The 19,517-nt window shown below is 45.2% G+C and overlaps 1 protein-coding gene across 5 annotated transcripts in view; it reads left to right on the plus strand.

The window, feature by feature from the left end:
- Window positions 1–19,517, plus strand: part of SORCS2 (sortilin related VPS10 domain containing receptor 2) — a 2,262,720-nt gene that overhangs the window by 2,154,830 nt on the left and 88,373 nt on the right. For all 5 annotated transcript variants that reach the window (XM_085642460.1, XM_085642463.1, XM_085642464.1 and 2 more), the window contains exons 21-22: window positions 8,537–8,660; window positions 11,463–11,575. In XM_085642460.1, coding sequence (XP_085498586.1) covers window positions 8,537–8,660; window positions 11,463–11,575 — 237 coding nt within the window. The remainder of the gene's footprint in view (window positions 1–8,536; window positions 8,661–11,462; window positions 11,576–19,517) is intronic.

A 19,517-nucleotide genomic window follows, 5' to 3' on the forward strand; every position in this document is an offset into this window, starting at 1 on the left:
CCAGATAGGAAATAGGATATCATATGGAATGACTGAAATATATTCCTATATATGTAATTTATGTAAATTTTAAGCACACTTCACATGAGATTAGGATTGATATCACAGAGGAGGTCCATAAGGGGAATTGTTTGGCTTACAAAGAGTATCACCCACCGGAGGGTACATTAAAAAGTTAATATTGGGAGTATGGTACACCTACGGGAAACGATATATACACAGCCCGTACAAAGAGGAATTAAACAGTGAATAATTATACACAGTAAAGAAGAGTAATGTTAAAGCAGTACACGGGCGGAGAGAGCATGAATAGATGTATATATATTAAAAGGCCACCATTGGGCAAAAGAATGCATAGTAAACTGAACAAGAGGTATACAAAATTGACCTATGTGCATTCTATATAGACTAGACAAGAATCGCAAGATTGCTAATTCAATACACTTGTTAAATAACACCTCACATTCCCCTAAGGACATGGACCAAACTACACGACAAATAGACACCAAATAATGCTAATGAGAATCAAAATGGGCACATAATCCTAAAGCTTAATGTAATTACCATATGGTCTGTACACTACAAGGACCACAATGCAAAGCAGGATGTGATGTAACATCAGGTGACTTGTATAAAAAAGAACGTTGAAAAAAATGTCCTTTACCCGTGAACAAGGTCTGAGTAGACTGAAACGCGTTGGGTTGTTAACCTGCTTGCAATGTTGCGGATATAATTAAAACTGGATTGGAAATAACACTATACTAGGGAGTGCGTGTGGATTAATCCTGCAAAGGAATTTGGTTGATATCTAAAACAGTTGACTCTGCCGTTTCCACGCTGGTCGCACCGCCAAGAGCGCCGAATGCCGAAAATCAAGAGTCATTGCTGTGCTGGGGAAAAAGAGTGTCGTGTTCTAGTGCTGCTTTCCTTTTGGTCACCCCACTGAGCCTTGATATAGATATATATATATATATATATATATAATCTACTGGCGGTCGCCAGTAGATAGTTAGGACCGTGTTTCCATAGGAAATCCGCAACATTCTATTTGGAATAACTTTGGCGCCGGTTGACGAATCCTCGCGAAATTTTCAAAACTAATGGGGCGCTATGCTCCGCTCCTACCCTGAAAGTCTCGGGGGGATTCGTCAAGCGGGGGCTGAGAAAAAAGGGGGGTCCCAAAACGCGTTTTCCCCATGCATTTTTCCATAGGACCTTTAGACACAGCTACAGCCCGAACGGCTGAACAAAATTACTTGAAATTTGGCAGAGAGGTAGTCCTCAGGTCAAGGAAGTGCCTTTTGTAGGTCTGGTGTAAATCTGTTCAGTAGTTCCTGAGAAAATAGCATTTAAATCAATATATCTGTGGCAGCGCTCCGTGCGCTTACCGTGCGCTTACGGTAAGCTTACCGTACGCGTACGGTGCCGTGCGCAAGCGCGATTCTGATTGGTTGTTAGATCAAAGTAAACATTCGAATCGGTCGAAACCAGGAAGTATCGGCTGCCATTTTCTGTCCGTCGCACCGAAAAAAAAAGGTTGATAACATGAAAAGGGGGCAACGAAGAGAGTTGCAGACCCCCTAGCGTTCGTCAGGGGGTTCACGAAGGACCAGAAAGTATGAAAAATAAATTTAATAATTTTTAAAAAAAATTGCGGGGTGCGCGTACGGTAAGCTTACCGTACGCGTACGGTAAAAAAAAATTTAAAAAAAATAAATAAATTAACAATCACATTTAATATATAAATCTAAGGACCCCCATGGGAGAAAAAAACAATTGATATTTTTTCTTAAAAATGGCGAGGCGTGCACAGTACTAAATGCGCAATGTGGGTGCTCGGTGCGCGAAGCGCACCGAGCGCCCACAGGGCGCAAAAATTAAAAATAAATACATAACTTAGCATTTAAAAAACCGTACAAATTCACTGAAAAAACCATAGGTTTCACACACGTTATAGTTAGGAATTAGCATTTAAAAAACCTTGCAAATTCACTGAAAAAACCATAGGTTTCACACATGTTATAGTTAGCTGTACATTTCACTCGTAAAAAAACAATGAAATTCCACGTTATAGTTAGTGCAGGCAACTATAACTCACGCGACCGCAATCCTCAGTTGATGCTAATACTGTATCTTTAGCTATACATATATTACAAATATTTATTTTTCATAAAGACACATATGTCATCAGTGATGTAATATCTGACATCATCAGCAGAGGATTGCGGTCGCGTGAGTTATAGTTGCCTGCACTAACTATAACGAGGAATTTCATTGGTTTTTTACGAGTGAAATGTACAGCTAACTATAACATGTGTGAAACCTATGGTTTTTTCAGTGAATATATATATATATATCTATATCTATCTATATCAAGGCTCAGTGGGGTGACCAAAAGGAAAGCAGCACTAGAACACAACACTCTTTTCCCCAGTAAAAGCAATTTAATTGGTATGCACAGCTTCGCTTCTCAGTTACTGTTAGCATACGACTGCCACCTGACGCGTTTTGTATTCCACTTCCTTAGAGGCACAGCAGTCGAAGGAAGCAAGCCAGGCCACATCCTCCTTTTCAATCCAACCGTACGCTGATATGCAGCTGCTCTGGATGAGACAATATGCAATGATCGATGGGAGATGTAGTCCGTAATTACTGTTCATAGATGGTTGCTTCCTTTAATAATTGCCAAATTCACAGCTCTACAATGAGCCCCAAGGAGTGAAGCCGCCCAAGAGAAGGGGGCCACGAGCCCCGAATATGCGGGGCCCAATGTGGAGCACGGCGCATGGATTGAGCGCGGCTATCAACACCTGCGACAATATATTGCTTAAAATTAATACTATGATTATACCATGGAGAGATACCTCGTGTAATTCTAAGTGACCCAATTTATGGTTGTGATAGTGGATTGCTATTAATTTTAAGCAATATATTGTCACAGGTGTTGATAGTTCAAATTGATTTTAATTTGAATGAATATCCATTCTTGTATTATAAAGGTTAACATAATTGCGATCTTTATGATTGTGAATGCTGAACGTTGCTAAAAACTACAGGTCTGTCTTCTGGTTTTATTTTTCAGTAGTTTTCACTTGTCACTTGTCAAACAAGATGTTTAAAATGGTTGAATAAACTTTATTGAACTGTTGGTGAGGAAGCCTGCTGGGCAGGCGAAACACGTCCGACAACAGCCAACAAGTGAATAAATAATTCCTCACCACAGACACGGCGCCGTCATCTTTACTTTGTGAAGGCGGGTGTTAACATATATATATATATATATATATATATTAATATAGATATATATATTAACACCCGCCTTATATACATACACACACACTTTCCAGTGCGTTATAGTTAGGTCTGAATTTTAATTGGAAATGCCTTTGCCGCTGAATGTTGAATCTTCACAGAACCTTTTGGTTAGCTGCATCCTGGAAAGTTTTGCAGTGATTCATCAAGCAGAGGGTTGTGAAAAAGGAGGGGTCCTAAAATGCAAAATCCCCATGTGTTTTACATAGACTTTTTTGAAAACCGGCACGGCAAAACTGTTGAACGCTACTGAAAAACTGCTGAACAGAATTGCACCAAATTTGGCAGGAAGCTAGATCTTAGTCCGGATAGCTCACTTTTTGTGGGTTGGTGTAAATCCATTCAGTAGTTTTTAAGAAAATAAGGTACAGAAATATTTTTATTTCTGGACGGGTTTGAGGGACTCTTGCGAGAGTCCCACACACTAAACTTCAATTTGAGCGTTCTGATTTGCCTTACTTTCTTCCCTTGGGCTACCTCGCTCCCACAGGATTGAAATTTTAGCTGGAGTGAGCGTTCTGATTGGCTAGCTGCAACATGAAAGGGACAGGACACTGAGGACAATGGGGCATATTTTCAAGCCCCAATCGCCTCAGGAACGTCACTTTTTTCGACATTCCTGTGACGATACAGGCCTTGCCTTGTTTACAAGGCAGCATTAAGCCACTTAAGGTGGCTTAATGCTGACCTATAAATAAAGCACCCTTTCACGCTATACTTAGTGTGAAAGGGGAGGGGAGGGCAATGGGTGTTGCAATGGGTGTTCCGCCGCAACTCCCATTGATTTTGGCGCTGCCCCATATTTTCAAGGGTGGCGTAATTATGGGGCAGCATCAAGATTATGACCAATAATTGACAGATTAAGCATGGTTCTGTGGTGTTTTTGGGAGACCTGGTAGGTGGAGGCAAGGCGCAACCCCTCCAGGCCGAGATTGAAACCATCATGGTCTGGCAACCACCTAACACCTAAATAGAGGTGATAACCTTCCTTGGCCTCACTGGCTACTACAGAAGAATTTTTAAGGGCTATGGCACCATTGGTGCCCCCGTAAATGAGCTGACTTTTTAAGAAGCAGCCCAAATTGGTCATCTGGACAGAGACTTATCAGAAAGCCTTTGACTCTCAAGGAAGCCACGTGCACAGCACCTTTGCTCAGGGCTCCTGACTTCTCCAAGGACTCCATCATGCAAACGGACGCTTCAAAGCATGGTATAGGGACAGTCTTAGCATAGCTGAATGAGGAGAGCCTAGATCAACTGGTAGCCTTCATTAGCAGGAGCTTACTTCCATTAGGACAGTGGTGGAGTGCCATTTAAAGAGAAGCTTTTGTTGTGCTCTGGGCACTGAAGAAGATGAGACCATACCTGTTTGGGACTCACTTCCAGACAGACCACAGGCCCTTCAGATGGCTAATGCAGATGAGGGGAATGGACTTTATGGTAAAGCATCGCCCTGGGTCGGACCATGCCAGTATTGATGGTCTCTCTAGACTCTTTCGGCTTAGAGAAAAGAACTGCCAAGAGGTTGGGTAGCTCTCCTCACTTTCAGCTGAGGGGACACATGTTAGAATTGACAGCCTTAGGGTTGTCTTCCCCCAACTTTATGCCTGCCTTCCTCTATTTTTGTACCTTGTTTCTACTCTACTGGTTTTAGGACGCTGCACACTCTACCACTGATGACCAGTCCTAAAGTGCTTGTGCTCTCTCCCCTAAACAGAGTAACATAGGCTTAATCCCAATTGGCATATTCACTTTACTTATAAATCCCTAGTAAAGTGCACTACATGTGCCCAGGCCCTGTAAATGAAATGCTACTAGTGGGCACTTATTGTGACACCATCTTAAGTAGCCCTCTAACCATGGCTCAGGCCTGCTATTGCGGAGCCTGTATGTACAGTTTTACACTGCCACTTTGACCTGGCAAGGTAAACCTCTTGCCAGGCAGGGTGCAATGCATTTAAAAAGCAGGACATGTACTTATACGTTTCACATGTCTTGGTAGTGAAAACAATCCCATTTAATTTTTCCATACTGCAGGATAACATTGGGATTACCTTGTTGCATCTTTTAAGTGTAATTCCAAATTGTGAAGAGATAGACTTTTCAAGTTTGGTGTCACTGGACTCACAATTTACAATCACACCGTATGGTGAAGTTTGCAGTTTTGCAAATGTCATTTTCAGATATTTGCAAATACTTACTTTAGCCATTTGGGGCCTGCTGCCTGACTCATTTCAGTCTGAAATGGGTGACAGCTGGGCTTTGTGTATGCCCTCAAGACAGCCACACACAAAGGAAGCTCGGGTGTGTCTTGATGGGCTAACCTTGTGATGGGAGGGAGGAGCTTTGCACAGCTTCACACATACACCTGAATATGCTGTGTCCTGTCCACACACAAAGAGCTGCAAACCCCCCAGGAGTGAGTCTGGAGCCAGGGCAGGAAATGAGGACCTCTGTGCACTTCAAAACTTTCATTGAGGTCTTCCTCACTTCAAAGGTACAACTGGGTATAAGTACGGACCTCAGAAATCCATGACTTCAGTACACATCTGGGCCTGTGACCACTCTACCAGGATGAAGAGCTGCTGTGCTTCTGTAAGGACTGCCACTGTGCTGGGCTGCTCCTTTGCTGGACTCTTGCCTTGCTGTGTTTTTGAAAAGAAAATGGAGGCGGCACCAGGAATGAAGTTACATATCCAAAGAAGGCATCTTATTTCATGAAAATCCTTTATTCCTTAATCATCTTCATAAGACAATAGATGTACACATGACAACAGCCAACGCGTTTCGTTCCAGAGGATGGAACTTCATCAGGGCTGAAAATAACATAGGACAACGTATAAAAAACTCACAAAGTAACATACATATTAAATAATAACATACATATATATACAAATACAAATGTATAAAAGATACAAAAAGGACACATGTAAACATTTTACTCCTGTAAACAGCTTGACTCAAAAATAATCCTACAATTGTAGAGCCCAGTGAATGGATCACTTAATAATTTAAAGTGCATGAAATCCAAAAAAGGTATGTATATATATAACAATACACAACATGTTTTTTAAAAAAAGCCAAAAGAATGGCATGTTCCTGAAGTAAAAAAAAAAGATATATATATATATATATATATAAACTATTAGTTATATTGCCATTTGAATAGTTGGTTTGAAAGATGTTTCGTATTGACTATTATTTGTTGATACTCTTGAAAAGAGAGAGGGGAGGAAAAAACGGGAAGAAACGCTTAGTAAAAAAGAAGAAAGGCCACAATATGAAATATCCGGAAAAAGAGAAAAAATTGAAAAAATTGGAAAGGATAAAGACCCCAAATATCCAGAAACATGAAGAAACCAACGTCATAATGTATGACGATATACCTCATCAATAAGGTGATTACATGTAAACTAATAACTCAAAATCTCACCATGAAAATGTAGAGCTGTAAACCACAAAGTGTGTGAGTATAACTTCAACAAAGATTACCTAAAAATAATAAAAACAGTATACATTTCAAAATCACATAATGATTTCATTTCCATAGTAATTACAATGGTGTAGTTATGCCACATCCCAACCTCAGCGTTAAAAGAGTAATAAACAGCTGGGACATAAGAATTAAGATTGCACAGCTATACTAGCCAAACTGAAGGTTCATTACTACAGTAGACTAAATACAGTCCCCACCTAGTTAAAATGCCCAATTGTATCGTTGGGAGATAGACAAATGAGCCGATATAAGCTAATATGTAAACATTTCTAATGTCAAGTGATCATAGATATTATAATAATGTCATCCATAACGGGTTATATATGTTAATTATTCCTATAATATAAAAGTATTGCTGTAAAATAACGAATGTGCTGCCTTCCTATTGGGACACTATAAATTCGCCCTTGGACATCCACTCAAAACTACGCTGTAAAATAATGAATGTGCTGCCTTCCTATTGGGACACTATAAATTCGCCCTAGGACATCCACTCAAAACTACGCTCTACAAAAGTGACACGGCAAGAAAAATTGGTGTAACCACACCATACCACCTTTACTCCACAAACCCGTGTCCCTATTACAGTATAGTTTAAAATAAAAATAGTAGATACAAATAGTTAAGACAAGAAAGCAAAGTAACCTAATCTGCTGTGTTTTTGCCTTGCTGAGCTGCCCTACGGCTCTCCTGCTTGGGTGAGAAGGACTGGACCGGCATCACCTGAACACAGAGTGACCCCAAGAGCTTATTGGCTTGCCTCCTGTTTTAAGTCTCAAGGACATCAAATAATTCAGCTCATCCTGCTACAGCACCTGGGCTTCCTTGCTGCAATTCTTGCCCTGCCAAGTGGTGCCAACCCAGTCCTGGTACCTTGGAAGTTGGCATACAGTGCGGCTTCAACCAGAACCCACGCATCCTCATTGGAATTGGCGCATCTTCACCTTAGCGTGAGTCGGAACTAGCACATCCTTACAGTTGCATGGAGCCGACCCTGCACATCTTCTTCAGGACCAGCGCATCGCCTTCGGAATCGACCCATTGCCTACTGCAGGAGCAGCAGTCACGCATCGCATTCGGAACCAGCGTGCCGCACTCGGAACCGATGCATTGCCGCAGTTGCGTGGATAAAATCAACTTATTTCATGCACTGCGTGGCTCGACACAGACTCATCTACTTCTTCTGCACATTGCATTATCATCAATGACGACGCATTCCACATCAAGGTGCTTTGGCTCAGCTAGCCCAAGTGGGTCACTGTATCCAGCCTGCGCTCCATCGCCATTTACCTGAAGTTTTTACTTTATCCCGATCCAGCGTGACCAGATATTCCATTTAAGCGCTTATTGCTTGTGAGGGCTATTTTACATTTATTCTTTGAAAATTCACATCTCGACGTGTTGTATTTTTGTTGTTTTGACCTCGTTTTATTTATAAAATCATAATCTCTTTTCCTGACCTGGCGTGGAGTCTTTTTGTGGTGTTTTCACTGTGTTACTGTTTGAAATGTTTCACAATTATTTTACACATTGCCTCTTAAGTTAAGGCTGACTGCTCTGTGCCAGGTTACCAGAGGGTGAGCATAGGATAATTTAGGGTGTGTTGTGACTTACCCTGACTCAGATTGTGGTTCCTGCTTGGACAGGCTGCATACCTCCGTCAACCAGAAACCCAATTTCGAACATGTACCGACTATTACTTGTAACCCCCGTCTCTTATTCTTTCAGCCACTTCTGTCCTTGGATCGATTTCTGGTGACAAGATTTGCAGAGGCTGGCGAGGTCAGAGTAACAGTCCAGGCTTCCTGTGGGAGTTCTATGCTTCAAGACTCCAAGATAGTTCGTGTTTTTGGTGAGATATATTTCCCTTGTAAAGTTTCAGCTGACATGGACTTTTCAGAACACAGGGTTGTGCTTCGCTATGCTTGCAAAGAAATGCAGGACGTTTTTCTCTGTATGGATAGATGTCAATTTGTAAGTTAAAAATGGAGGAAAGAAAAGAGGGGACGGGTTGTTGTCCCTCATAGATATAAGGTATCCTAATTCAAATGTTAGTGTATAGTAATTATTATTTTCCACTACTGCGGTAAAAAATGTCTTAAGAGATTTCTGTGCACAAACTAGTGTGTGCTATTGTTGTGATGTGGAAAAATTGTCTAACCGAATGACAAATAAATGAAAATTCATGTTGGTCTCTGCTCAACTTTGATAGCTAGGCCTGAGTAGCAAGAACATTCTCAAATAAAATATCTGTTGTGTTGTATGTTGTAAACAGAAGCAAAGGTAGATACGTGGGAAAAAACATAAAGGGCCACACCAGGAAAATAAAACCTTCAATTCGAACAAAACAAAACAAAATGGATACATTTAAACTAGTTGCTAATAAATGAGGGTAACATAAATGCAATTGAAAACAAATTCAACCGGGCATTTTGTTAAAACTTCATGAGAACTGCAATAATGAATAAATATGACCTCCGGAGTTCTGACTGGGACCTACGAGAATCCAGCTGCCGCCAGCGAGTCCGGTGGGTGAATCCAATGTGGGCCTGCCTAGGGTTTCTATCTCCTCACAAAGAAATCCGTTCTTGAAAAGGGCAAGTGGCACTAGCCTGCAGGCTGTGTCCATGTAGGACTCCGTGGGGATGTGGGTAAATGAAGCAGTACCAGAGTCATCACTTACTGCCCCACATCTGGATATACATGCTCATAGAAGAAAGAGTGGGCCCCGGGAGGCCCACCAATGACCACTCACTGGATTGGATGTACTGGTTGGTACTGATGAAGATTTCTTTGTTTAGATTGCATCATGGTTTTTATACATTTGTGGGAGACCTCGGTCAACACTCCAGCAGGAAATGCAGTGCTTACTTTGAGCCTTGGCACTGGCACTTCATTGTCAACACTGGAGCTTGTAACAGTCTCCCACATGGTGGTGCTGTCTGTCTAATTTAAAGATGAGCACAACAACAGTTGGTTATTAATTCAATATACATTAAACATGACTCATCTTGGAAGCGTTCCTTCAACCCAGTGAATCTCTCTCGCTGCTACCTTGCACCAAGATGTCTTCGGGAGGGGCCAGGTGTGGAGAGGGCAGTTGGTCCACCGCCAGGAGGGTCAAAGGGGAACAAAAGATAAATGGGGAGTAACACATGGGAGCCTCTAGGCAGGAGGAGGCCCCCCCGACCAGTACACGTTAATCAGGGTCGTGCACATGCAATCTGGGCACAGCGTCTGGTGCACGTTGGTATGGGACGCACTAGACACTTCAGGTCTCAAACTAGAAGCGTTGCAAATTCTGTACCTCACTAGAAATTAGACACACTGACCAGTGCACATTGAGATGGGTTGCACAAGGTAGTTCCGGTCACATATAGCGGAGTTGCAAATTCTGTACCTCCCTGGAAATGAGGCACACCGTCCAGTGCACGATGATACAGCTTGCACCTGACCAGTCTGGTCACGCACACACAGGCGCAAGTTCAGCACCGCCCCACGAGGTAGAATGAGGCGCAATTACGGGTACACACCCACCTCTGAAGGTCACACTGTGAATTGGACACTGCACACAATGAGCATGCAGTTGGCATGCATGACGCATGAGGGCGATGCCGCACGATTGACAAAACGGGACAGGCAGGGTCCTGCAATCAGACAATCTGCTCACCACAAACTAGACGCTTATGATTGTTAGGGTCCCTGCAGTACAGAAACCGCACCCCTTAGATGCAGGCAAGATTTCTGGGGCACCACACTAGATAATCTGGTCTCAAGGCACAAGTCTTAGTGCGACGCTCACATCGCACTACCCGTTGGGATTTAGTAGCCGATGTGGGCACTTGAGAGGGCACTGCTCTCCAGATTTTAAAGGTAGGTGGCGTTGGTCTCTCGCAGGAGATCTTTGATGTCCCTGAGATCTGTAGGTGAACAGGAGGCCCACTGATGGACCTGGATCCTTGCTCAGTTTTAGTCCTTCGGAGTCAGCAAATATGTTGCTTGAGTGCCACAAAAAGACAAAATGTTGCAAAAAAAAGTTTGAAAAGCAAAGTGGCCTTAAGAAGCATATTTCGGAAGTGTTTACTTTGAACTCACACCACAGACTCCAGCCAACGTGATAAAAAACTGAGGCACTTGCCTTACAATAGGTATAGGTCTGAACAGTGTTCCAATTTGCACACCACTTACTGGGATTTTGGAAACGTGTGCAGTAACTGCCTCTGGTACAAGACTGTCTTCCCAGTTAAATTGAAGTTTTGCGCTGGAAATTAAAGTCAACACTTTTGGTGGCATTTCAAAATGTTGATAAGTTTGGTCCTTTGTTTTCAGCTTTCACATTTTAAAAATGGAGAAAATACATTTGCTCAACTCCTAATTACGTAACAATATAAAAATATAGCAAATGAAGATTGCTCAATTTTTGTGCAGGTGTAAGCATTGTAAATATGGCCGGTGCACAGATAGCAACTAAAGTCCAAAAGGAATTTGCTCCAACTTGCACCAGTGCAACCCTTTACATAATCTGGCTAGTGATCTTTTACATACTCCTATTGTGATCTACTCCAAAATAAATAAACTGTAATTACTTTGCTCTCATAATGGTTTCTATCCAATTATCATTACCACTTTTAATAGAAATATTTCTTGACTGCAGATCAATTTCAGGTTATTCCACTAAAGTTTACTAAACATCTGGACATCTACAACCCCAACATACCAGAGTGGAGGGAAGATATAGGTCTTATTGTGACACGACTTCTTTCTAAGGTATGGTGAGTTAATGCACAACGGTGTCCTTACCGTTATCATTTATGTTTTTTAATATTACTAATTTGAAAACTTTCAGTGCACTTCCTTAAGTAAATCAAAATTAAAATATAGAAAATACCATTACAACTGCATTTCACATTTTTTGATTGTTGAGTCGTCATGTTGCTTATAGGAGTGTGTAAAGGTTTATAAAACTGCTGCTGTCATCAGTACCTCCAGCTTTTCAAACGTGCATTTTGTTCTTGTTTAATTGTTTCCATTTTGATAATCAAGGACATTATTGTGCCTTCAACTAAGCAAAATATTAAATTGGTTGCATTTATCGAGAAATAAAGATTGCATGGCCCAGTTTTATAATTCTTTTGAAGTGATGGCATAAATTGTCCTTTTTGGTATTTACAAGATATAAAGATCTCTCATTCTTTTATTCAGTGCCTTTCTTTCCCAAAATGCATCAGGGGCGTAGCTATCAGTGGTGCTTCAGGTGCAGTGGCACCGATGCCCAGATGAGGGAGAGAGGCCCCACCTGCCTTTAACTAGTTTCATACAGATTACAAGTCATATGCGCTGAATGATTTAAGAACAGACAGCCCATGATCTGGCATAAGAAGAGATATGATATTATAAAAAGAGAAGAGAGAAAAAATGATAGAAAGGGAGGAGGTTATATGGATGAACAGAGTTCTGAAGGAAAGAGGAAGAGAAAGTGATCAAAATTAAGGATGTCAGGGAAAATACAGGAGGAAGGAAATGCAAGATAGAGAAGAAACAACAAGACATAAAAGTGAGTGAACAGAAGGCAGGAGATATAGGGGCATATTTGTCAACCTTTCTCTCAACGCAGCAAGCCACCTTGTTGTGCTGTGTGTAAGGAAATGAGCAGGAATACACAGCATTTTACATTATACGGCGCATACCTTCCTTTCCTAACACTGGTGCACTTATGGCTGCCCAGCGCCAATTCAGGCACCATTGTGTCATGTTGCAAGGAAGCCTGTTTTGTAGGCAGGATTGTTTTTGTGCAGGAATAGACACCTTCTTGCACACAAACAATCCAGAGAGCCATTTTCCTCTTTCTAGCTGCCGAGTTATGGATGGCTTGAATTCTTTTAGTGATCCCGGCATAGAGGGAGTTCCTGTAGTCCATCTTGCTGGTGACATTAGTCACAGTTTTCCTAATATTTTTTGTGAGCTGTTGTATCTAACCCTCTCTGCAGGGTCACCCCAGATGTTTAGCTTCCTCGTCCTTCTGCACATGTTTTGTTGGCTTTTGCACTTTACCTGTCAGAGGTAAAGTGCCTGTGCTTTCTCCTCGAAACATGATAAAATTGGTCAACACCTGATTGGTACATTTAATTTACTTGTACGTACTTAGTAAATGGTACTAGATGTACCCAGGGCCAGCAAATTAAATGCCACTAGTGGGCTGCAGCACCCATTGTGTAATCCACTAAAGCAACACTGTAAAACATGTCCAATGCCTGCCACTGCACGCTGCAGTGCAACTTTGGACCACCTTTTTGACCTAGCAAACCTTTTGCTGGGCTTAAACCTTCCTTTTTAATACTTTTAAGTCATCTTAAGAGTATACCCCAGACTCATGGAGCAGGGTGCATAGCATTTAAAAAGTAGGACATGTGGGATTAGGTTTTACATATTCTGGAAGTGAAAAACTCCTAATGTTGTTTTTCACTGTTGTATGGCCAATCTCTCTGTTAGAAAGGGGGTTCCTAGTTGGCAGAGGTATGCACCCTGTCCAAGTAGGGACCACCACTCTAGTCAGGGTAAGTCCGATACATACCCTAAATTAACCTGTGCTCACCTTCTGGTAACTTGCCACAGTGCCATCGGGCTTAATTTAAGAAGCAATGTGTTAAAAATAATCCACACCATGTTAGAAAAATAGAGCTTAATTTAATGAACAAAACTAGACCAAAATGACAAATATCCAATAAGTAGAACTTGAGATGTGAATTTTTAATGATTCAATTACAATATGGTGCTTAGAGTAATAATCACAAACTGGGGCTATCTGGTGGCTCTGGACCGGGTCAAATCTGAAAAGTCAAGCCGACCACGATGGAGCACGGGTCAGATACAGGGCTCACAAAGTTTCACTTCTTGGATGGAGGAGGCGTTGATGTTGAAGACTTGGTGTGAGGAGTCGATGTTGATCCCGTAAATGGAGGGGAAGCGTCGGTTCCATTCTGCGCAGTCAATGAAGGCTTCGTTAGCAAACCCCTTTTCGGTGTTGGAGATGCGTCAGTGCTGAGCAGTCCGCCGTCAAGTTGCACAGTCTGCGAAGTGTTGTCGGTAAGCAGCACTGCGTTGGTGCAATGTGTCAAGTTCAGGTTAAGTTTATTGGATCAGCTTTACAAGAGAAGCCATACAATAAAAACATACAATATTAAATACAATAAAAAAAACTTGAGTTTGTTAAGTCACTTTAGTACAGTTCCAGAATAATAAAGAGAACTGTAAGTAAAAGCACCCACAGACACAATCATGAAAGTAATGAACAATCAATACTATTATGTGCTTTCAGAAGCTAGGTAAATTGTATAAAATCTGGAAAAAGTGCTGAATACAGTTGCCAAAGGACAACTAAAACAATTAACCTGGCCGCTTGAGAATACAACGTTCTCAAGATGTGAAACAACAGGTGTAAAGTTATTTAAAAGTATTTTGAGGCACCATAAAGTGCTATCTGCAACACAATATAGATAAAATATACTAATAAGTACTTCATAAATAAATAGTCACAAGAGCTATAAAGCAGGGTAATGCAGAGAGACAAACCAGCTATTACGATGAATTATACACAAATGTGAAACCTTGCAAAAAGACAGGCAAAAATGAATTATAGTTAAAAATATAGAGTTACTTAAAAGTCTTTTTAAAGGCATAGTAAAGTGCTGTGTGCAGTGCCACAGTTGTCTATGTAAAATATACTACTTTAAAATGCTTTATAAATAGATAGATATAAAAAGACTATAAAACAGGCTGATGCGAAGAAACCGACCGGCTATTACAATGAATTATACACGAAAAGTGCAACCATGCAAATACAAGCAGTAATTGACGGATGTTACATATCTGTGCAATAAATAGAATAGAGTAGTTCATGCAATTGCAAGAAGACATCCCATTCAGCAATATATCAGTATAATTTAAGTCAATAGAAGAAATTTATAAAAATGAAACCCAGAGGGAGGAGCCTAGCGCTTGACCAAGATGGCCGCGTGAGCTTAGAGCTCCCGAGACCCTCGCGCCCTCCGTCGACTATCCTGACTCAAATCCTGATGGTATGCATGGCACCGTGTTGCTGAGTTGTCAGGGAGGCGATTGATGCTACCCGCGACCGGATCGCCCACCGGGAACCGGACTTATGACTGGCGAAAGATTGCGGCCTAACTCCCGGAGATGCCAGGGGCTAGAGTTGGCAGGATGCCCGACTCCTAGTTGATCAACAACGGCCTGGTGAGGTGTGAACTACCGGACGGAGGCCCTCGCTCTTTCACTTTCGGTTTCGTTCCCTTTGTCTGCCCGGACACTGTAGTACTCTGGGTGGTTCTATAACCTCAGGGACGCTCGGTGGGCGATTTTGGAAGAACAAGGCGGACCTGCTCACTCCTTAGACCTCTCTCTGAGAGGGGACGGTCCTCACTGCATTGGACTGCTTGGAGTCCATTATGTCGGGCAAGGCAGAAGGAGATAGGCTGAAGACTAAGTCCACCAGGCGGGGAACGTACTCCCAAGTAAATAGTATGGACCGCTACGCCCTCCCGAAGACATCGCCGAGTGGATCGAGCCAGGCGCCGGATGCCCAAAAGGAGGACTCGCCTGGGACCCCGGAGCTCTCCCTGCAGGATGTCATGGGCGTGCTTGATGGGATGCAGACCTCGATGGGAAGGCAATTCGAGGCCCTGGCGCATAAGGTGGATGCCATCCTGGTGAATGTCAACTTGATCCGCTCGGACCTGGGCAAGACAAACGAGCGTGTTAAGGACCTGGACCAAAAGACCACGAGCCTCACTGGTGAGGTCGCGGACCTGCAGAACGAGGTCAGGAAGCTGAGAGCCGAGAGTGACCTCGCCGCCCGCCGGCTGGAGGACTTCGAGAGCCGGTCCAGGCGCAACAACGTGCGCGTAATCGGGGTACCGGAGTCCTCGGATGAGGCTTCGGCGGACCTGCTTGTGGAAGATCTGGTCCTCAACCATCTGAAGCCTAAGGGCCTTGGGAAGTTTTTCGCGGTGGAAAGGGCCCATAGGGTGCCGGGCGGACGGCCCAAGGCGGGTGCCCCGCCGCGGCCGATTGTCGCCCGGCTCTTTCATTTCCGAGATCGGGACGCTATCCTGCAAGCTTCGAGAGTGACGGGCCCAGTCCCCTTCCAGAATGCGTCGGTGAATTTTTACCCGGACTTTACCCAGCAGGTGCAGAGACAGAGACAGAGTTTCCTGGGGGTGAAGCGAAGGCTTCGGGAGCGGGACCTAAAGTATGCCATGCTTTTCCCCGCCAGACTACGGGTGGTGCACGAAGATCGGACATTCTTTTTTGACTCTCCTGTTATGGCTGATGAATGGCTGGACGCTTTGCCCCGGCGACGGACCGGGGACGACACAGCTGAGCATGGAGACAGTGGCCGGGATGGACAGGGCTGATAACTCAAAGCCGGCCTGACTTGATTTGACCATATTTGTAGATTTGGATAGAGTGCAGTAACTGTGGAGGGTTGCGGGAGGGCGAGGGGTGCTCTTTTCCTCCCTTGGGGTACTTTTTGTAGATTTTTGTTTTTGTGGGGCGACAGGCACACTGCAAGTTGGGGGGGCTTTTTAAGCTGCAGCAGGGGTGCAGGGTGGGGGGAGTTATGGGGAGTTTGAGTTTGTTGTTGGGGGGTTTATTTCTGCAAGGCATGATGATTATCCTCAGGGTTGTTCCATGGTGGCGCCTCGGGTGTGGGGTGGGCCTCTTTCCGTTTGAGGATGGGGGGTAGAGGCCTAAGTGTTATAAGCTGGAATGTTAATGGTTTGGGGGATCGCATAAAGAGGGGGATTGTTTTGCAATTTCTGAAACGCTCACTGCCAGACGTTGTACTGCTGCAGGAGACGCACCTCATAGGCAATACGTGCTATGCCCTGAATAGGAAGGGGTTTAAATTCATTGCACACTCGGGATTCTCTTCTGGGTCCAGGGGGGTGGGCATCCTCGTTAGAGCATCGCTGCCTTTTGAGGTGGACTCCACCATTGTTGACGATAGGGGGAGGTTTGTGGCGGTGGCGGGGCGGTGGGAAGGAAGGACTTTGGTTTTGGTTTCGGTTTATGTCCCGCCGGCCCTGCAGGCCGCCACATTTGCTGAATTGGGCAGGGCTTTGCTGACTCTCCCGGGGGGCATGCTGGTAGTGGGAGGGGATTTCAACGCTGTGGGTTCCGGACTGCTGGATAGATACCCGCCCAGGGACACAGGGGGGGCTCAGAAATGGCTTCCAGACCTCCTAGACACGTTTGGCCTGATAGACTGCTGGAGGCTCCGGCACCCCACACAGAGTCAATACACGTTTCACTCCGGGGCGCATGGTAGCCTCTCCAGGATTGACTACCTGCTCACTTTGGCCGCACATGCCTCGTTGATATCCGAGGCGAGGCACATGGCACGTGGTATCTCTGATCACTCGCCAGTGTGGATCCGGCTGGATCTCGGTCGAGAGGGAGGAGGGAGGGTGGCCCCCATTAACCCTTGGTATTTCCGAGACCCCAAGATGCGCAGCGCCCTGGTAAAGAAGGTAGATAATTACTTTAAGGACAATCTGGGATCCGTGGACTCGGCGATCTCGCTGTGGGAAGCTTTTAAGACCGTGCTTCGGGGGGAGGCCCTCTCCCTGGTGGTGACTGCCAAGAATCGGAGGGATTGCGAAGTGCGTCGAGTAGAGGAGGAGATTGCGGCCCTTGAAGGAGATATGGAGGAGGGGGTCACAGAGTCCTCGTTGCATGAGCTTTGCTTGAAGCAGGCGGAGTATAGGGACCTGGTGACGGACGCCGCCAAGACCCTCAGCAGGGAACAACAGGGCCGTCTGTATGACGTTGGAGATAAGGAGGGGAAGCTCCTGGCGTGGCTGGGCAGGAGGGAACGGGTCAATAGAGTGGTGCCAGAGTTGATTGGAGAGGGGGGAGAGGTGATTGTGGAACCTGAAGGGATTGTGGAGTGTTTCGCGGAGTATTTTCATAGGGTTTATTCCTCTGTGTCGGACAGGCCGCCCGAGGACTCGTCTGATCTCCTCCGCGATATCGAGTTGCCCTGCCTCTCTGACATAGATAGGGACGATTTGGATGGCGACATCACGGTTGACGAGGTGGCGGGGGCGATTCGTGCGTTGAATTCGGGTAAGGCCTCTGGACCGAACGGACTGCCGATCGACCTGTACAAACTGTTCCCGGATAGGGTCGCCCCTCACCTGCGCGCCATGTTCTTGGAGGCGCGGGGAGACGGGATCCTTCCGTTGGATCAGCGGCTGGCGTCGATTGTGGTCATACACAAAGAGGGTAAGCCCCGAGATAGATGCGCCTCCTATCGGCCCATTTCACTCCTCAACGCTGAGCCGAAAATTCTGGCCAAACTCCTGGCAACCCGTCTGATTAGAGTACTTGGCGATCTGGTCCACCCGGATCAATCTGGCTTTATCCCGCACCGAAACACAGCATTGAACCTTAGGCGTCTTCATGGCGTCATCGCCAGGGCGGGCACGCTGCGTGAACCGGCTGTTGTGGCATCTCTCGATGCCACGATGGCCTTTGACACGGTGGAGTGGGCATATTTATGGGCCGTGCTGGCCAAGTTTGGTTTTGGTCGCGGGTTTGTGAGCTGGGTCCGTTTGCTGTACGAGGGGCCACTAGCGAATGTTGTGGTGAATGGTCGGGCATCTGCTCCGTTTCAGCTTGGAAGGGGTACGCGGCAGGGCTGCCCCCTGTCGCCTCTGTTGTTCGCCCTCGCCCTTGAACCGTTGGCTGCGTGGATACGTTGGCACCCGGATATACGGGGCCTTCGGTGGTCGCCTGATCACGAGGACCGTATTTCACTGTATGCCGATGATATCCTGCTGTATCTCGCCTCACCTAAGAAGTCCCTTATAGTGGTCTGTGACGTCCTCGCATCGTTCGGTAGGAATTCAGGGCTTGTGATTAATTGGGGCAAATCGTACCTGTACGTTCTTAGTGGCGAGGTCCCACCGATCCCTAGAACATGTTCGATACAGGTTGCCCAGCAAGGTTTTGTGTATTTGGGGATTTTTATATCCATGGATCCTGCTGTGCGCTATGAGAGGAACCTGCTCCCCCCCTTGGCGCGCTTGAGACGGGATGTTGAGGGTTGGCGGAGGCTGCCGCTCTCCCTTGTTGGGCGTGCGGCCATGTTCAAAATGATGTCTCTTCCCCGCTTCCTCTACGCCCTCCAGAACACCTTGGACTGGGTACCGGCTAAATACTTTCGGGAGGTCGAAGGCCTCCAAAGGACGTTGCTATGGGATGGGCGGCCGCGAATAGCTATTTCAAAGTTGACGCTCCCATGGTACGATGGGGGCATTGCGCTCCCAGACATCCGACGGTACTACTGGGCCACGCAGTTGAGCGCGATCAACCATGGGTTCTACGGCCCGGCCCTCAGCCCTGGGTATGCCATGGATAGGTGGCTGCTGCGCGGCGGCAACTACTACAGGGCGTTGTATTCGCGGTCCCTAGACTCGTCCCTCACGGGGCCCACAGGTGTGGCGGTGCGCGTATGGAAGATGGCGACCGACTCGCTGGGCTGGAAGGACAGGCTAACCCTCGCTACCCCATTGTTTGAATCGGAACGGTTGGGACGACTCTGGCATACGAAGGGCTTTGATAAGTGGGATCTGATAGGGATATCCAAGGTGGGGGATGTGCTGCATAAGGGGAGGGTGAAGTC

This window comes from Triturus cristatus, chromosome 2_2 (assembly GCF_964204655.1).
Source record: "Triturus cristatus chromosome 2_2, aTriCri1.1, whole genome shotgun sequence".
In the NCBI taxonomy this organism is placed as follows: domain Eukaryota; kingdom Metazoa; phylum Chordata; class Amphibia; order Caudata; family Salamandridae; genus Triturus; species Triturus cristatus.